A 19,037-nucleotide genomic window follows, 5' to 3' on the forward strand; every position below is an offset into this window, starting at 1 on the left:
CGTTTGGCATATTTATAGAGGGGATATTTCTCTAACACTGATATGAGAGGGTTGAAGTGATTGCAGGGTACCTATAGTGTGTTACAGAACCAAAGCCAGGACTCTGAAGGCAGAGACAAGCACCTGCAATATGTCACATGCAAGATGACTTCTGCCTGTCTTAAATTTATTATAATAAACTACTGCAGCCCTTATCATAATGATAGATACGCTTGAGTGAAGGTGAGGGTGACAGAGGCATATTAGACAACTGTTCTTCTTCTGAGAGATTTGGTTTTACCCCCAGGCATTCATGTCTTCATGTGTGCGTGTGTGTGTGTGTGTGTGTGTGTGTGTGTGTGTGTGTGTGTGTGCAGGAGGCAGTGGCAGTGTGACACAGCCCCTTCTCTCAGTCTGCATCCTGTCTGCATGACAGTAATAAGCTGTGTTTATACCGGTGGCTATGATGGAGTATCCTAATTATGGTAATGCTAAGAATTGGTGCCAGTCTGGTTTGTGACAGCCCCACAGCTGCCACTGTGAGTGGGCACAAACACATACACACACACACACTCTACAATGTGCACACCTTTATTCACACAAACAAACCTGGAAGGAGAGAAAGAGAGAGCGAGCTACGGTATGTGGATGTCTATGAAACACTTTCTGGCACACGGACACACACTCCTACCTTGCTGTGCTGTACAGGCCTGTGTGCGCAGTGGGAGTGACCGTTCTCCAGTCCTACACACGGGGACTCAGCACCATCAGCTGCAGTGCACACATCTGGAGAGAGGGAGAGAGAGAGAGAGGACATTTTAACTTTAAGTTTAGCGTCACTCTATGTGAGTGTGTGTGACTGTGTTTTATGCTCATACCACCCATAGCTGCATGTGCACCACACTAGTTTTTGCTGAAGCACGTCCTTCTGCTAACCACAATACACAAACAATGCTGGCTACTTATAGTCTAAAACCATCGCGGGCGCCTGCCAGTCGCACAGAACTTTAAATATATCTTCTGTCTAAAAATGGCAGCGGCATTCAGTCATCCCGAAAAAGAAAAACTTGGCAATCCTAATTAAAGACTCTGTTATCTCTTTCCTTGAACTTGTTTTTAAGATATAGTTCCCTAATAAAATGTATATATGCATATAAACCGTGCGGACAGGATGACATTATCAGATTGAGAGTTTTGAAAACATTCTCGGGATTTTGGCTACTTCACTTCAAATCCAAGGTCCCGAGGACAAACTCTCTCGCAGTTGGCACATGAAAAAGACTTTATTTCTGATTGTAGCCTGGGAGGCGGGCCAGCATGCCAGCAGGAAACAAAAGAAAACTTCTGGACCTCCCGTGGAGCTAACTTCTCCTTTCTGAAATGCCAATCACCGTCAACCGAATGTGTGACTGATGGGGCAGCGTTACAAAAGATATCTAGTTATCTAAATTTACCTCTCTTGTCTTGTACATTTGCACCAGTCTGAATTAATCCGCATGATAGACAGTTTCCTTCAAGGAATGCCATCATGCAATCATTTGTGTAATTTGTGTCAGACAAGTGTTAATTCCCCACTGCGGGCTTTTTACCTGCCTCCTTCATCAGCCTGCCTGGGATCATGTGCCCTCTAGAGACGGAGAAGAAAACTGCAGGCACTTTGATCACACCACTTTCTGTAATGAGGCCTTCAAGTCATTAATCCCTTTGTGTTCAATTACGGCTGCAGTGGAGGAAACACTAATGAATTACAATCATTAAGGATGACGCTCGATACTTTCTGTGAAACTGATTCTTTGTTTCGGCTGTTTATTCGAAAGCCAAACAACGAGGAAAATCAATTAAAAGGCATCAGATGCGGCGCACATTTTGAAGGGGAAGGTCAGTGGCACAGGTTTGATGCATTTTGGTTAATTCATTAAAAAAAAACAAGTTGTTAAAAGGTCATCTAGTGGGTCAAATACATTTCATCACCTCTGACATCCTGTGTTTAAGTCTGCACACAAAAATTGCAGCACAATAAATCTTCAATAAAGCTTCACTTTTATCTAATTTTTATTGTCTCTGCTCACTGTGACGTTCTCATAAACACTAGAAAAATAACTGTAGAGAAATATAAATTGTTATAAAACTGAAACTTGTCCCTCACTGCTATTTTCAGAACCTTCACACTTTCATTAGCTCGTCTATTTATGAGTGACAAAATGGCCGATGTCCTGTTTAAATCTTGCCTGACAACACCAGAAACAAATTTTCATAACTGCACTTTCAAACTGAGGTCATAATCTTATCTAATCTGAGACCAAATAAACCGAACCAATTTAACAACTGTAGCAAATCTTACACCCAGTGAAACCAAAGATAATCTTCGGTTGAGCTGGGTTTCCCTTACCTTTCAGACTGAGGCTTGAACAAACAAAATGTATCTGCAGTGGCTGGGCATCAGCTGTGTTTGTCCAGTGACATGGACGACCTTACTGTTCAGTCCTGACACCTTGGCATCTGCAGTGAGATTAACCCAAGCCGACAGGATACTATACATCCACAGCGATAACAAGCCCTCTGCGGTCAAGAGCCCCTTTTGGGCTTTCCTCTGCCCTAGGATACACAGAGCTGTGAAACTTCATCTGGAGTTTGTTTCGTACTGCTTTTTTCTCTTTTGACTTCTGACAGTAAAGAGAGTCTCTTTTTGAGGAAGTGGAGATCAGACTAAGATGTTAACTGGAGCGGAAGTGTCGCAGCTGTGTTGTGGTTTAGGTGACAAAACTAGTTTGCTTTCCCAGTAAATGCAGCTCGTGTGAGAAACTGACCATCGAGCAGCCTTGCCAGACAAATCTACCTGGGTTTAACTAATTCAAAAACCACACAACAAAAAGATGCAACACATGCCAACAACATGAAACAACAGAACTGGACGGGTAAACTGGGCTTTAACTCTGAGCTGTGGCAGATCCAGGCTGTTCACAGGAAGAATGACACAACCTACTTGCAGAGAAAGCAGTTAAACTGGTGCCGTTAATTGTACACAGAACTGAGAAAGCGCTACCCTGATGGGTGTGCCAAGCATTTTGCAGAAGCTCCAATTTCTCTCTTTCTTTGCGTCTCTTTCAATCTCTCACCATCTGTCTGACTAAACTGTATCAAGCTCAACTTCACTTCCAGTCGTACTGTTAAGTGTTCCATTAGGTAGAAATCTATAGGCCTTTAGTACAAATACAACCCCACTAATGACTACATCTACATGTGTTTAGCTGGTTCCAGCATTTGTGTGTGGCTAAATGCAACATGGATTTACGCACCTGAGGAGGACTTGGCTCTGTGGTGCTTGCTGCGAACCTCCTGGTTGTGTTTGAGAGGAAGGGTCCGGTGGTTGGAGGACAGGGTTAACGGCAGGGGTCCGTCCCGCCTCAGGCTCAGGTGCAGGGTTTGTTCGGCAAACAGCGTCTGGATCAGCGCCAGGTCCAGGCCCGCCACACAGCGACCGTTCAGCACCAGGATCTCATCGCCTGGACGCAGACCTGGGGACAAGTATGGTTCAGAAAAAAGTCATGGTACAGTGTTTCCCCTAGGTGTTTTTCCAGCAGTTTTATTTTGCACCCCTGGAAAATATTTAGCATGTCCACTAAGATGAGAAGGGCTTTAGACACATATTTTTATACAGTTGTAGATGTTGAATTATGTTCAATAAAATGCTTCCTACAGCCCATATGCTGTTACAAACGCTCCTGCACGTGGGAGCAGATACTAGTTACCTACATAAAAAACTATCCAAATAGTTCAAAAAGTTTTTCAGTAATGACATCAAAACCACAAGCTGTTCCAATTGCCCCCGGTCTCCCCTAATCAACTCTGCATTTTCAGAGACCAAATGATTTTGGAGAAATGCAGATGAGAAAGAGCTTTTATACATTTAAAAAAAATGCCATGTTGATCATGAGGACACAATATAGGACAAAGCTAAGCTAAATGTAAACACTGTCAGAAAATAGCAGTGTATTGCAGCCTCAGAAGTGTTCATTGCGGTGTGTGTATAGCGAGAGAGAAGAGACAGTGTGTGTGCACTCTGGACAGGCAGGTGAGCTGGATGTCAGGTTAGCAGTAAACCATGTTTTGCATCATTTGATCGGCCTTCAAACTATTTAGAACAAATATCTACCGATAACAAACGGTGGCCGATTGATCAAAGCACCAATATCTGGGGGTGTTCGATTTATAACCCTGCCTGTCCCTGACTCTGGCTGCTTTAAGTAGAGACAGTGATGGGGAGACTTTGGTGATGGGGAGCTGTGGAGTGCTGCTGGTAAAGGCATACAGGGGAAAACACTGTGTTAAAGCCACAGAGATCACACGTGATACAAATATTGGTGGTTTCAGGATTATTTGTGTCATTCTTGAGCAAGTAGTCACCTTCATTGAATGCCAGGTCATCAGGAAGCACTTCACTGACAAAAATCCTGCTGTTTTTCTGACTGTCGATGTGTCCTGTTACTGCAAAACCTGGAAGGAGGGAGACAAACAAAGATGTAGATAAACAAAGATTGACAGGATTACATACAGCACCATGGGGTGGACCTAAAATGAAAGAAACAACTAGACATTAATCAGTCCACTGAAGTGGCCGACTCACCAAAGTCTCCGGTGCCGCTCGGCCTGCTCATGTGCAGCGTAAACACATTAACTTGGACCACCTCCAACTGATCATTGACCTACGGGGTGATATCAATACACATTAAACAAAGAGTAGATAATGAAGAGCGCTGTGTGTCTATGTGTCATTTTGCATGTTTGCCCTCCTCACCACATCACGAACGAGCTCTCCGGGACCCACGTATCGAACTTCCACGCTTTCCCCTGCTTGCCTGTGCAGTCGCAGGCAGTGCAGGCCCGGGTCCAGCTGTTTCACCTGTTTACACAAGAGGCCATAATGTTCAACGGCCTGTATACACAAAATCATGCAACATATTTCATGCGCCGACGCCTAGTCAGACAGCTGCGGTGTGGTCGAGGCGTGAATTATTCAGTGACTTTACACTTTGTGATGAGAAATGTACGGTACACAAAAAAGCTTCGCTCAAGGGAATATGGTGTGTGTGGGTCCATCTATGTGCAGTCATTGTTAGGGGACTGTGTGAATTCAGACACTAGATGAATAGGTGTGTTATTGAAAGCCCATGGGAGCATAATATAACTGGATCTGCTGCTGCAGATGCTCTAACAAAGACTGTTAACTAGACCACACCTGAAAATGTCTAACTCAAATTAGCTTTGTATTTACTTGAGAAGAAAAAATACATTCCCATTATTAAGTATGAATGGTAGGATCATGTAAAGGAAATAAAACACTACTAGACAACTAAATCCAAATGCCATCACTGTTTTTGTATGTTTTTTCTTTTTTGTTTTTTTCCAACAACTGTCAGTAATATTGTTCTTTCAGTGTGGTGACACGTCATTATTTCTCCTCAACCAGCCGCCAATCCAACCTTGCAGGCTGCAGAGAGAAGGTCGGCCGCTGTCTGGTCCCTTCTGACAGGAACTTGGACTGTCAGGCCGTCTGGCATGTAGACACACGTCAACACGTCTGTGGCACCGCTGATGCTGTCCCACACACCGCCCTCAGGGGGCGACATAGAGTAGATACTGGCCAGCATGTCCAGCCTCTGTGGGAGAGGGTAAAAGAAGGCAGAGTGAAGAAAGATAAAAGGAAGAGCAGCATTGGATGGAGGAGGGAGTAAACAGAGAAGGGGAAGAAGGAGGAGGTAAACAGAGGGAGAGGAGGGAGCGGGGTGAGACAGAGAGAGAGCAGCAGACTTTGAGTAACAGCATACAAATCGATACAGTTCCATTAGTCTAAATGCTTGGCTGTGGATCAAACAGCGGAGCAAAGATGTCATACAATTAGCCTTTCAGAAATTCATTTGACAACATAGATGGCAGTTGCTCCACATAATAGTCATCGTAATGGCCGTGTACACAAGCGGATTGGCAAGGGTCGACTGGCAGGTCTAGACGTCCAGATGATATCTGCACATTTATTTGGTTTGAAAAGCCACAAGAGTCATTTTGACTTAAGTGATGCATCGGGACGATTTACTTTAAATCAGTCAAACTTTCAGATCAGCCATTTGAAGGTAATTATTTGTTGGTGGCTGTAACAGTGAGGTTTGAGCTGGGTATTAACACAGAGGAGGGGGTGGGGGTTAGCCCCCAACTCGGCCTCACAAGCAGCCATTTAGGGGTTTTGGTTGCGACTCTGTGTCTCTGGAGGGAAAAGTGCCACTGCTGCGTTGAAGGGGCTGTGGGAGACGCCACAGTGCAGCCTAACACCGCAATTATCAAGGCCCCAGATCTCGAGGAAAGGCTCAATCACATCAAATGTACTGAAACTCATGGGCTGAAGAAGCCAGCGACTCAGCACTTCTGACAAAGACGATATGAGTTCTCGGTTAAACTGAGACGCAGGACCAAGAGGGATAATTGCATAAGTGAATAGGTCTGGGTGCACAGTGATGTTTTAAAGGCATTATGGGATCATAAAAATGTTGAGTGGTGTGTGAGGCTTTCTGTCTGATGTGCATGTGTGTGAGCTTTCTGTCTGTTTCAGATGCTGGCAGCTTGCAGCTGATGCATCACCTCAAGAGGGAAAAAAGACCTTTTTCCCTGCCAGACAAAAAGCCTAACAGGGACCAGCTAAGGCCTCTGATTCAGAGCATCACTTAGCACCACACACACTTCTCAGTTTAGCTCAGATAAACACCAGCACACAGACAAACATTTGCCTAATTTGTCATCTAAATGTCCCCTTTACTAGTCTACCTCAGGAACCAGTGCCAAAATAAAGGCCAGCAGTGTTCTTACCAAAATGTTTCCCCAACCTGTCGGGATGGAGGAACAACAAGGTGCCACTTCAACACCCACCTCCGCCTGCGTCTTAGGGATGTGAGGTCATGCTTACAAACTGACGATGAAAAAACAAGCCATCATGGCAACTGGTTGCATAACCGCCCTGTTTGTGTTCCAGCGAAATGGCGTGACAGGAAAACTAAGATTTGGTTGCCTACACTGACCTGACCAGCGGCTGACTAACACTGTACACTCATTCATGGTCAGAGAGGGTTGTAACGGAGCAACGGTTGCCTGGTCAACGTTCCATGATCGACTGCCAGGAGTACAGTCCAGGCACGCGCTGGACTTCAACAAGTGCTCTGTGTGGTGAGTGTGTGTACTGTATTTATGTTTGCATTCAGCCAAATAATTCAATACTTCAGTCTTTCCCCTCAAGTGTGGAAATTATTTCCAAGTGGGCCGTCCTCCACCCCGCAGCTTCTAAAGATGGAGCGTGGAGTAATGGACGGTTTAGTGGCCGCGGCGCTAAAACACCCTTTCTGTTCCACTTAGCAACTGGGCAACACAAATATTACAGACCTGCCTGCAACAGATAGGGTGACCATGAAGAAGAAACAGAAGAGTAGTTGAGGACAATTTTAGACAATTTCCCTCTATTACATCTATTATAAGGGTATTACTCTTAATTTCCTCAAAGCTCCACCCAAGGTTCCTCTTTCCACAGCTGTGACACATTTTTCCACACACGCACAAGGTGACAATAATGACCATCTGTACTGGCTAGCACCAGTGCCTGCTCCTCAAGTTGAAGACGAGGTGTGTAATCGTGGGTAGTGGAGTGTGGTGAAAGGTGGTGACACAGAAAGAGGGATCAGCCTGTCATGGACAAGGGTAGTAGGATCATGTTCATCAGCCAAGAAATTCAAAGAAGGAGAGAAGAAACACTTCTCTCTAACCAAAAAAAAAAAAGAAACACATGAAAGGAAAGGGAGCTGATCCTTAATCGTATCCCTTAACCATATTTCCATATCCCTGCTCAACAGCAGCAGACACTTGTGTGAATTTTTATTATTTGACTTGCTTTAAAGTGAGTGTAAAATGCAGCATGCTAAGCTCACTGTTTAAAGGGACAGTTCACCCAAAAATCAAAAATACATATTTTTTTCCTCTTAGCTGTATTGCTATTTATAAGTCTAGGTTGTTTTGGTGTGAGTTGCAGAGTGTTGGAAATATCAGGCGTAGAGATGTCTGCCTACTCTTGAATATAATGGAACTAGATGGCACTCGGCTTGTGGTGTTCAAAGCGCAACAAAATACATCCAAAAAACTCAACAGCAATGTCTCTTTCCAGAAATCATAACCTGGTTACTCAAAATAATCCACAGACCTTGTTGAGAGCAGTTTCATGTAGGAACTATTTTCTCTCTATCAAATTACACCAGTCCAGCTGTATCACAGTGCAGAAAGAAACTTGCAATCTACCATTAACACACCTAGCACTGCTGCATAGCTAACGTTACAGCTCAGTACCACATGTAGAGTGCCATCTAGTTCCAGGCGGATGTCTCTACAGCTGAAATCTCTAACACTCAGCAACTCACACCAAAACAATTAAAATTCATAAAAAGCACTACAGGTAAGAGGAAAAATATGTACTTTTGATCTTAGGATGAACTGTCCCTTATGTCACATAACTCATGTTATTTTTTCTAGCAGTCAGAACATATTCACTCACTCCACTGCTGACAGAAGGAGTGGGTGGATGGAGGATTTGAAGAGCAAATACCAGCCACTATGAACTCTGCTTTAACCTCTATGGAGGCCAAGATAACCTCCATGTTATTGAAAGGTTCGATATAGATGTTTATCTCTCTCGGCTTTATGCGGTCGCAACCTACAGCTAGACAGTGTCATCAGCACATCGTCCGCATGTTCAAATACAGCTGCTTGGTTCACATTGTGTAGAGAAGACAGCAACCACATGGACAAACTATCACGGATGGTCAGGTGTTGTACAAGAGAGCACACATGCCATGTGGCTACAACAAAGCTTGGGCACACAAATGCAAACATACCCTTCACTTGACTTCACTTCAAAGGATTAGAGGAAGATGATTGTTTATTAGAGTAATTCAGGGGATTTGATACAACAGGAGCAAAGTCATCAAGACAGAGATGAAGTCCTGTATGTGTCGGCAAAAATCAATACAGCCTTGCCATCCTCTCTCGCTCTCTCCTTTTCCCTGCTTCCCACCCTGAAGGGTCTTAATCCCCACAAAATCACACAAACTCTAGTGACAAACGCTTGGCCACATCTAAATCTGGGAAAGACCGAAACACTCAACCAAAGGGGAGGGGTTGCCGCATTTTAAGGAACATTAAAGCGTCGGCCCAATGAAGGCCATTATTGTTTCCCCAAACCATTTCCTGTTACAAGTCCATTTCTAGGCCCTTAATGGGGGCAGTTTTAACACTCGCCACATTGACCACAGACTCACACTATGAATCATAGCATCCTGTGGAACAGCGATCTTCACAACGCCTGTCCGGCTCTGTCTAAAAGCGTCCATTATCCTCATCTGTCAGTGCCAGACTTGATCTATTCATCCAGGAAGGCTTTGATGAGATTTTATTTGACTGGACACACAGGAAAAGATATGCATGAAACATTATTTTTAGGGATAATTGTAAAGAAATTCCCATTTTCTTATTCCCTCTTCCCAAAACACTCCAAATAGTCACTCAGGGCCTTGTCAACAGGTGGGCTTCAGCCAAAATCATTCAAGAAGTAGTTTAGGGAATACCGTTATCTGCTTTGTTTGCCGAGAGTTACTTGAAAAGGTATCACTCTCATGACTGTTGATGAAGCTACATGTCACAGGTGTAAAGCTTAACTTAGCTTGGCATATATGCTGGAAACAGGGGGAAACAGCTCGCCTTGCTTAATCCAAAAACGTAAAAACAAGAATTTGTGGTTTTTGCAGAAGTGACATCCTTAAATCTTACCCCCATTGTACCAAGGTAAGAAATAATCTGGCATTTCAGTTTTTGAGTTTAACAAAGAGGATGTAGCATGCTAATTAGCGAGCCTTGGAGGTACTGGGATTTTTGGACCTCAAGGCAGAGCAAGGATAGTGGTTTTCCCCATTGTAGGCTTTATGCTAAGCTAATAAGCTAAGCTGGCAGTAGCTTCACATTCAACAGACATGAGAGTGATTGATCATCTCACCAAACTCTCGGCAAGGAAGCGAATCAGAATATTTCCCAAAAATCAAACTATTCCTTGAAAGGATGACTCTGATTTATTGCAACCTGAGTCATACTACTGACATTTTGTCCATCATGCAAACTCCTGACCAAGAGGACAAAGATGTGAAAGCTTGCAGAGGGTTGGAGCCAAAGATGTATGATACTAACTAGGGGTGTAATGATCCATCAATCTGGATCGATACATCGAATCAATGATGAACAATCCAGTGTAATCGATGCAACATGAAAACATCGATCTATTTCATCATCTTAAAGATAAGCTTTTATTTTCCCCTCTGGGGGAAATGCTTTTTGGGCTGCAGGGGATTTTTTATGGCAATACTGCGAATGGCCACTGGGGCAATTTGGAAGTAGAACTGAGAAGCGTTATTGTTGGCCTGGTTGGAGCTGAAACTAACAGCATTATTTCACACTTGGTCGATCTACTGTAGGCATGTAACCACCCGATAACCTGCGAATGCTGCAGCTCCAGCGTCTGGCTGCTCAGATGGCCAGAATTCACACTCTTCGATCATTCAACACTTTTACCATAAAGCCACACACCCACACTTTCAAGCACTTCTGGTCAACACTCCAACTCAACACTCTCCATTAACTCAATTATGCCGTGAATTTGATGCCTGTCCACAGCGGACTTTAACACGGTGTAAAAGTCTCTTGTTAGATATGCTGTCTATTTCTCTTTCAGACACCTGCAGATCAACATGAAAGGAATCTCTGCTTTGATCCTGGACAAGTTAGATACACAGTCACACACACTTTTTCATTCCCTCAAACACACACACACACACACACACACACAATGTGTAAAAATATCTTTAAGCAGCCCAATATCAAAGCCATGAAAGGCAGCAGAGGTCAAAGTAAAAGCGGACATGTTTCTGCCGCGGTTACTTCATGCTGAAACCGATAATTCAGCTCATAAAACGGTACCACAGGATGGATGTGACAGATGGCAGTGGAATTTTTAAAAGATAAATCAAAGATCTGCAAACCGTATAGGACAAAGTTACCGAATGCTCTGACTCACCTCAGTGCTCCTGGGAGGTAGGGCGTACGTTTGACCTCCAGCATCGCTCTCAAAGATCTGAAAACCAAGAGGCAGACAGTTAGAGGTACAGACAGAGGGGCACCACACTGTTTGACTCACAAGCGATTAAGTGCCCAGCCACTTCGGCAACACAATATTAGACACACACGGTGCTATTATGTAGTTAATTAAAAACTACGTGTGGCGAGTGCAGCGCTTTGATACTGGCTTCCAAACGGGGTCTGCAGCCTTTGAAGGTGCAAACGGTGGAAATATGTTGTGTGTGTGAGTGGAGGGGGATGTGTACGGACGCTGAGTGGTTTCTGTGTAGCAGAGAGATGAAAGGGGAAACAGTCCAGTTACAGATGAGGAGGAGGACAAGCGCTTCCCCCCTCCTTCTCCATCTCCACATCCACCCCTCAGTGTAGAAATCTCTCCATTCTTGATCCATTCTATCTTCCTCAACCTCTCCTCTTTAGATCCTCTCCTCTGGCTTGTGATCGGAAAGCGTGTTGTGTCAGGCTAAGCCCAATGCTAGAGGTGACTCTGCAGCCTCAGAAGGCTTTAACAGCTCTATAATACAGCTGTGACACCGAGCCATCCATTATATGAGGGTGTAACGCCTGCCCTTCCTCAAACGGGCTGCAGTTATCAGGTTTTGCTGAGATATTTTGTCACTGGGCAGGAGATGGGTGGTATGGCTGGTGACAGAAATGGGGCAAAACAGCTCTGGCAGAAGCTCAAAGGTGCTCGTATGTTGCTGTGAGCTGACGCTGTGCGCACTTAAGTATTGGTGTGCGGAAGAGATTTGCAGGCGCTATCCTTTTCTCTAAGGATCAGGATTACTCTACTCCAAAACAATCCCAAGAAGTTTCCTTTACAATCAGAAAACCTCTCCAGCTCCTGTTATGGTAGTAGGAACCCCCATGTGACCTCTGAGCGGCGGAGTATAGTAACTCTCCCTCCCTAACACAAGTACATTTATAAAGTGGCTGTAAACAGTGCTGCTTCGCCGTAAACTGACTAATTTTAGAAAGCTTTACCAACTCTCCCACAAATTCTCAGACCTTTCTGGCCTATTTCCCACAGCTGACTGCCGGCCAGCGTCCTCACTGTATACATAGCTCTGCTAAGACGGATGAGAGATGAGAAAACGAGAGGGAAGGAGATGGGGGGAGGTATGACATTGTGGGGCAAGGTTGTCGAGTGCGGCGTCGCAGTGGTAAATGGGATTCAGGCTTAGTCAACACAGATGAGTCAGTATGGAAACTGTGGGAGAAGGACCGCCGGCTAACGCTCTGATGTTTATGCTCTGAGAAACGGGAAGTTTGAGAGAGAGAGGACGAGGCTGAAGGGAAGAAATGGAAAGACAAATTCTGAGAGAAATCGGGGGGGAGAGTGAGATGAAACTCTGGTTTAAGAGATTAAATAAGTAGGATAGAGGTAGAGGCAAGAGAGTTGGAGGAAGGGGGAGTAAAAGGAAGAAAAGCACCGAAAGAAAATATCTCGACAATCTCAGAGAAAGCACAGTCTGACAACCTGAGAGGGTAACAACAGATTAAGTGGATGGAGGAAAGTTTGGCTCCTCAGACTGCCTCACTGTCCAAATCCTTCTCCAGGAAACACGTGTCTCCTCAATACATGAGAGAACAGCCAAGGAGCTGATGATGTCATTTAAAACAGCCACGACTGAATTCCCCAAAAGTCACAGAACAGACAGCTAACACTACCAATGATCTTTCACTCTTGCAGAAAAAGAAAAACAACACAAAAACAGCAGATGCCCAAGAACACACAGGAATGTGAAAACCCCTTGAAGCACTCATCAGCCATTTTCTGCTCCCGATTAGCCTCCATGTAAAGAAAAAAATACCAGAGAAGCACTAAACTGAGCTTGTAAGAGAAGGTGGACCTGAGGAAAAAAAAATAAAGGGAGGCTGTTTAATATTTAGCGTCTTTACACCAACCATCTGCTGGTGTCTGCGGGGCTGAGGAAAGAGTGGAGAATGCCATCTACCACATATTGCTTTCAATAATTCATGTGTGTGCTGCAGCGCCACCTCGGCCTTCTGCACTGCGAAATGCGACTGGGCCTCATTAGGCCAGGCCGGCTGGAGTTCCCCGGGAAAATAACAACACACACACACACACACACACACACACACACACACACACCTAGCCGCTAACAGACGTGCACAAATGCACAAACATAAATATAACAGAGCAGGTGGTGGGACCGGTGAGCTAGATAAGAGCAAGCGAAACAGGACAGGAAACATTTTGTAAGCAGTCAGGAGTCAGGGCTCACCTACTGGAGAACATGATTGGCTATCAGCTGCGCTTGCTCCAAAACAATAAAACTCCATGATGACTTCACAGCATAAAGAAAAATGAAGGCGGGAATGCCAAAACCACACTACTCTCTCTTCCCATATTCTCAGCTAATGAACGGAGGTCTATAAAAGATGAGCAAACATGTGTTTCCTGTAGCGATCCTTAAAATAGACCACCAAGAGCGGAGTACTCTCCAGGGCCGTACCTTCAGGGTGCAGAGTGGTGGATTTCTGTATCAATAAATAACCAGCTTGCATGAGTCTAATTACTAACCTGAGAGGATTTAGACTCCCCCCTCTGCACCTGGGAAAGGAATGCCCCTCTGTGTTTATGTTGATGGGAGGTGTGCACGCGGGGAGGACGTGAGCTTATGTGCTTCTAATTAATAAAATCTCCTCAGGGGGGAAATGTGCTGAAAGTGCTGCATGACTGTACAAATCTTAAGCTTTCTTTCATGTCAACGCAGGCGTTGTGCATGCGAGTAAGCAATAAGGCAACATGCTTTCAGGTTGTTTCATTAAAGAATATGCCCAATGTGTATTGACGGTGTGAGTTTTTCTCTGCAGCATGTCCCAAGAGACTGCGTGCAGTATACCTCATCACTGTGTGCACGCATGCATGAATTCTGCATGCTTGTGGTATGTGTTTGCATGTGGGTAGCTTCCCCTGCTGAAAACAAGAAGTGGGTGATCCTGCATTACAAATCTGCTAATCCAGACCACCCTAAGAGTTTCATTACTCTGGGATTCAGTGGAGATTATTTAGTCATTTCAAGGTCTAAGTGCTGCTGTCAGGCTTTCTCCACTGACAAGAACACAATATTACTGACATTAAGTTCATTATGTAATCTTTCATCATATTATCATATCTGTTTTCATTTTTTTTCAAGTCACGGGCTTCCTACATCCTTTAAACTGGTAACATTGAGAAAGATAGAAAGATTTTACACATAAGAATTTAAATATAAATTCTTTTATTACTAAAATCACTTCCAGTTAACATTCTGGGACTGATACTGCATTAAAAGTACCCAAAATGTATATTTAAATGTCCCATCTTAAGCTCATTTTCAGGTTCATACTTGTATTTTGAGTTCTACTACAAAATGTTTACATGCTTTAATGTTCAAAAAAACATGTTGTTTTTCTCATGCTGTCTGCCTGAATATACCTGTATTCACCCTCTGTCTGAAATGCTCCGTTTTAGCACCTGTCTCTTTAAGTCCCCCCCTCCCGAAAAAGCCCAGTCTGCTCTGATTAGCTAGTGTTTCAAGGTCTTCCACATCTGCGCTCTCGGCATCCCTGCACCGTCATTGCAGCTGGGGGATGACTTTAACGACACTGTAGCAACACTTTCTACCTAAATATAGTAAAGTTGTACTATCATAACTTCACAGAAGTCCTGGTGGCTCATTGAAAGGCACAGTTTCTGAATACGGAGTGTGTTTTCCTCTGTGAATTGTGCATTTTGATACTTACACAGCACTTATAACTGTACAGTATGGGACCTTAAACAATACCCAAGTCAGTCTGTGGGTGTGTGTTTAGTAGTACCTGGGATGCAGAAGGCCTTTTGTCCCGGCCCCTCTTCGTGAGGTTGTCGAGGCCTTTGAGCGAGGAGAAAAGGCCTCTCTTGCGCTGCCTGTGAGTCAGGGACAACGAGCGCCGTCTGAGTGTGGCCTCATCTCTGGAACAGATCTGAACGGACACACACTATCAGAACTGCAAATCGTTTAGCTCGACAAAAAAATCCCATCTAATCAGGCCATCTTAATGAGGTTTATTTTCCTCCAGTAATGCATAAAGGGAGCGTGCGCTGGACGCTTTTTAGTTTCAAATGATTAAAATATTTTTCAAGGTTACTGTTACACATCAAGGAAATTCAAACTGAAGTATAGCGTACTAAAAGGAATGTTGAAAACAGGGCACAGCACTGCTCCTTTGATTCTGTATTGTGTATTTATTATTAGTCATTTATTAGCCTTTTCTGGAGGTCTGTCCTAAGCGTCCTCACCAGTGCATGGAAGGAGGAGACGGAGAAGATCCCCAGGCGTCCCAGGGTGGATTTGGTTGGGCGGCTAGCAATTGCCAGCAGGCTCTTTGGGTTGGGCAGCTCTCCACCCTGTAGACTGGCCAGGTAGCAGCGCATCCTGAACAGATCCATGTTAAACCTCTCCAGGTTCTGCTCCCACTGCTGGATCTGAAGGAAAAGGAAGATTATAACTTCACAGGTTAGGGCGAGCTTCTGAATGTGAATTTTGTGAGTATTTCAGGGTGGTGGCCGAGAAAAGAGTCGAGGGGAGGTAAAGGACAGGGCTACGGGCCCGGAAAAGGAGGGGAGGCAGGAAAAGGAGAGTCAAAGAGGGAGATCCAGGGTCAGCTGAGTGCTTTCCATCAAGCTGCAATTGCTTGCAGATGTGGTGTAGGGTGAGGGCACAAATTGGTGGAGGTTTGATAGAGAGGGGGGGACTGCATATCTAGCAGAGGAGTCAGAGTGTGCGCAGTAAATCCTAATGCCCATTTTTTATGTAAGTCTAGAGAGAGAAGTGATGTTGCACAGACCACCCGTTAAACCCCCCGCACACAAACACACACATACATACACACAATTTACAGTTGCTTTCCCCCCCCTATCCCTGTTTGCACTATGTAAGCTATGAGAAAGTGCTTATTTTGTTGGCTGGAGACTGGTTTTAATGAGAACACTCAAGTTAAACAACCCACTATAACAACTGACTTTAATAGGTCTCATCTGCACTGTGAGTTCATTTACAATAACACACCCTATGGCGTTGTCCCATTAGGTCTCATTTACGTTGACGGCATTCTTTAGAATTAAGAACAAACTGAGGAGGAACATGGGGGGAGTGTTTTATGAACCTCTGACTTTTTAAACATCTTAAACAAAGAACTTGCACAGAAAGAACCATGGGGCCATACTGCGCTATGTGCTCAACCCATGAAAACGCCTGTGTACGTAACTGTGCAGGTGGCCTCGGTTAACAAGCCTCGAGTCAGTGACATTCAGCCATTATTCCCATTCCAGACTTGGACCATGAGGACAACTGCTAGGAATCCACATGCTTTGAGTAAAAAATGACCTTGCATTTTGGCATGTCAGTTATTTAAATAATTGGGAAAATGATCAAACACCAGAGTAAGGCATTAGTCCTTCACACAGCCAGAACAGCAAAGGACCCACATGTCAAACTTTATCATGATTTATCTCTAGAAAATCAGTGTTGTTTATATTTTATCAACTACAAAGTCACAAAAGTTTTTGAAAGTTCTGTCTTTGGTGAAATGTTTGCTCATGCGTCCCTAAGCCTATGCTTTTGAAAGAATGGATGATGCGATGATGCATTTTTCTTCTTACAAATGAAAATGAATTCCTAAGCTATGAAAATGCAACCTTGTTCTACTCAGGAGGTTTGCAGCTACAGCCTTAGTTGGTCTAGGACCAGTAGCTTTTAGTGGCTAATGTTAGCTAGCTAATGGTAACTTAATGACTCCTCTCTGTTACACTGTGTTTTAGCACTTAGCTTTATCCCATAACTGTCAATTATGGTCATAGTTGCAGCAGGTCAGCAAAGTTGCACCATCTTGTTTTACTATATATGCCTACTGTCATTACCAGCTAGTCACTACCTATTGTTATGGACTATAAAGAGATTACAGGCAACAACCCTTATCTAAAAATGATATGTAGCTACATAAAGTATGCCAAAACAGCTTTTTGCAACTTTCACTTTTCAACCAGCTTTGTATCATAACAGTGTGGGTGGTATGTGTAAATGAACTGTGGTAAACTTCCCTCCATCTAACCAGCGTCCAGATCTACAGATTTCACTGGCTCTAGGGTTGTTGCCGGAACTACAAATTGAACTTCCACATTTGTGTATGCTTCTCACCACAGACACAAAGAGTATAAAAGCGGGTCGAGAGAGAGGGACACCTCTTTGTCTCTCTGGCTTTCTCAAACCCAAACCAAACTCCAATCAAATGGTAAAACTAGGCAGTGCTGATCAAACATAAACCAAGATTCTGTTACTGTATTGCCCATTTCTCACCTAAAATGTCTTCAGAAACATATTTTAGTGCACTGTTTAGCTGTTATATGAGAACTTGTGAACAGGAAGTGGGCGCCATTCTGTTTCCTATATTGTAAAAATGGAAGCTGAAAGAAATTTGATCATAAAGTAAAACTAGACAGGGCTCATCAGGTATGAACCAAGTTTTCAGAAACTATTTTATCTGAAAATTTACCTGTAATTCGAGATTGCTTGTTACAAGCCAGCATATTGTTCCCTGTGTCAAAATGGTTAAGTTTGCATTACGTCACCCGCCAGCGGGAGCGTTTATTGGTCCAGTGTGGAGGTTTTTTTTTTTACCTCTTGACCAATATCAAATGTCACAGCCCTTTACCTCTGTTCCTCTGATCATGTAGCACCAATTTCAAATGTATTTGCGTCTTTCTACTGCATAGACAGCTCTGCTCATCTTTCCAGCAGCGAGATGCTTCTTTTAAGGTGGATCTTCTTTTTGGGATAATGGAAGTCACATATTGAATTAGCATGGTTAGCGTGGAGCACAGAACATAATCAAACATGTGCTTCTTTTACTTTTTTACTCGTTCAGGTGTAAGTCTAAGCTTTGCTCAACCTAAACCTGAACCTTTACTGAACCTGAACTCAAAAACCTTGAACATAAATCCTCTGATAGAAGGTAAGTAAGCAAAGCACAGTTTCTTTATCTTGCTATTCTTGGGTCATTATAACACGGTGTTCTGGAGAAACTGCGAATTAATTCCGCTGAGTGGTTTGAAGATGACTTCAGATGGGGAGCAAGGTATTACTGAGTAAATCAGATAAGCTCCTTCCTCAAAAGCAAAGTCAAATTTAGGAGAGTTGCTGCTTTGGAAAAACTCCCGTCTATGTATAACTACCACACAACATCCTAGCACGCTTCTGATTTACACGCCATCTGGATCTGTTTGTCAACAGTCTAAGGATCCACGTCTTCATTCAGGGATGTTCTAAAATAGTCCTGTGCATAAAATTCGATTTAATGATTCATGCCAGGATGAATCCCTGATGAACTGAATTCTTTTTTTTACAAAGGCCGACATGCAGTCTATTACTTCGTGCAACTAGCAGGCTTGAATGAGTGGAGTGAGACAATCAGCCAACATCAGTGAAAAGCGAGGCATGTTTGGGCCCATCTGGCCTGCGTGCACAACTTATTTACATTCATTTTAGAGCCATTAAGCTCGGCAGACATAAGCCTTTCTTTTAACAGATTCTCATCTTTTCTTATTCCCCCTCTTTAACATCTGCCCCTGGCTCTCAGTAAAAGCCCTAATGCATAATAAGTCTGTCAATGCAACTTGATCGCAGTGTGTGTACGTGAGCATGAGTGTGTGAAAGGGGGTAAAGGCAGTCTTCAAAAGAGGTCTACTGGCACTGATTTAAGCAGACACGAGTGGGGGTGGGGTACATCAAAGTGGTGCCCTGTTGGTGCCAGACAACCCCACTGAAACCTTAAATCTATCATCGGCCTCGGGGCGCCTATATCAGAGTTCT

General features: G+C 43.9%; 1 protein-coding gene across 4 annotated transcripts in view; it reads right to left on the reverse strand.

Moving 5' to 3' along the window:
• The window catches only part of tiam2a (TIAM Rac1 associated GEF 2a), a 106,661-nt gene that overhangs the window by 24,966 nt on the left and 62,658 nt on the right, over window positions 1-19,037 (reverse strand). For all 4 annotated transcript variants that reach the window (XM_050062728.1, XM_050062729.1, XM_050062726.1 and 1 more), the window contains exons 7-15: window positions 15,470-15,655; window positions 15,010-15,153; window positions 11,123-11,179; window positions 5,460-5,636; window positions 4,775-4,879; window positions 4,604-4,682; window positions 4,384-4,473; window positions 3,276-3,494; window positions 671-765 (exon numbers count right to left, since the gene is read on the reverse strand). In XM_050062728.1, the coding sequence (XP_049918685.1) occupies window positions 671-765; window positions 3,276-3,494; window positions 4,384-4,473; window positions 4,604-4,682; window positions 4,775-4,879; window positions 5,460-5,636; window positions 11,123-11,179; window positions 15,010-15,153; window positions 15,470-15,655 (1,152 nt within the window). The remainder of the gene's footprint in view (window positions 1-670; window positions 766-3,275; window positions 3,495-4,383; window positions 4,474-4,603; window positions 4,683-4,774; window positions 4,880-5,459; window positions 5,637-11,122; window positions 11,180-15,009; window positions 15,154-15,469; window positions 15,656-19,037) is intronic.

The sequence above is a fragment of the Epinephelus moara genome, chromosome 14 (genome assembly GCF_006386435.1).
Source record: "Epinephelus moara isolate mb chromosome 14, YSFRI_EMoa_1.0, whole genome shotgun sequence".
In the NCBI taxonomy this organism is placed as follows: Eukaryota; Metazoa; Chordata; class Actinopteri; order Perciformes; family Serranidae; genus Epinephelus; species Epinephelus moara.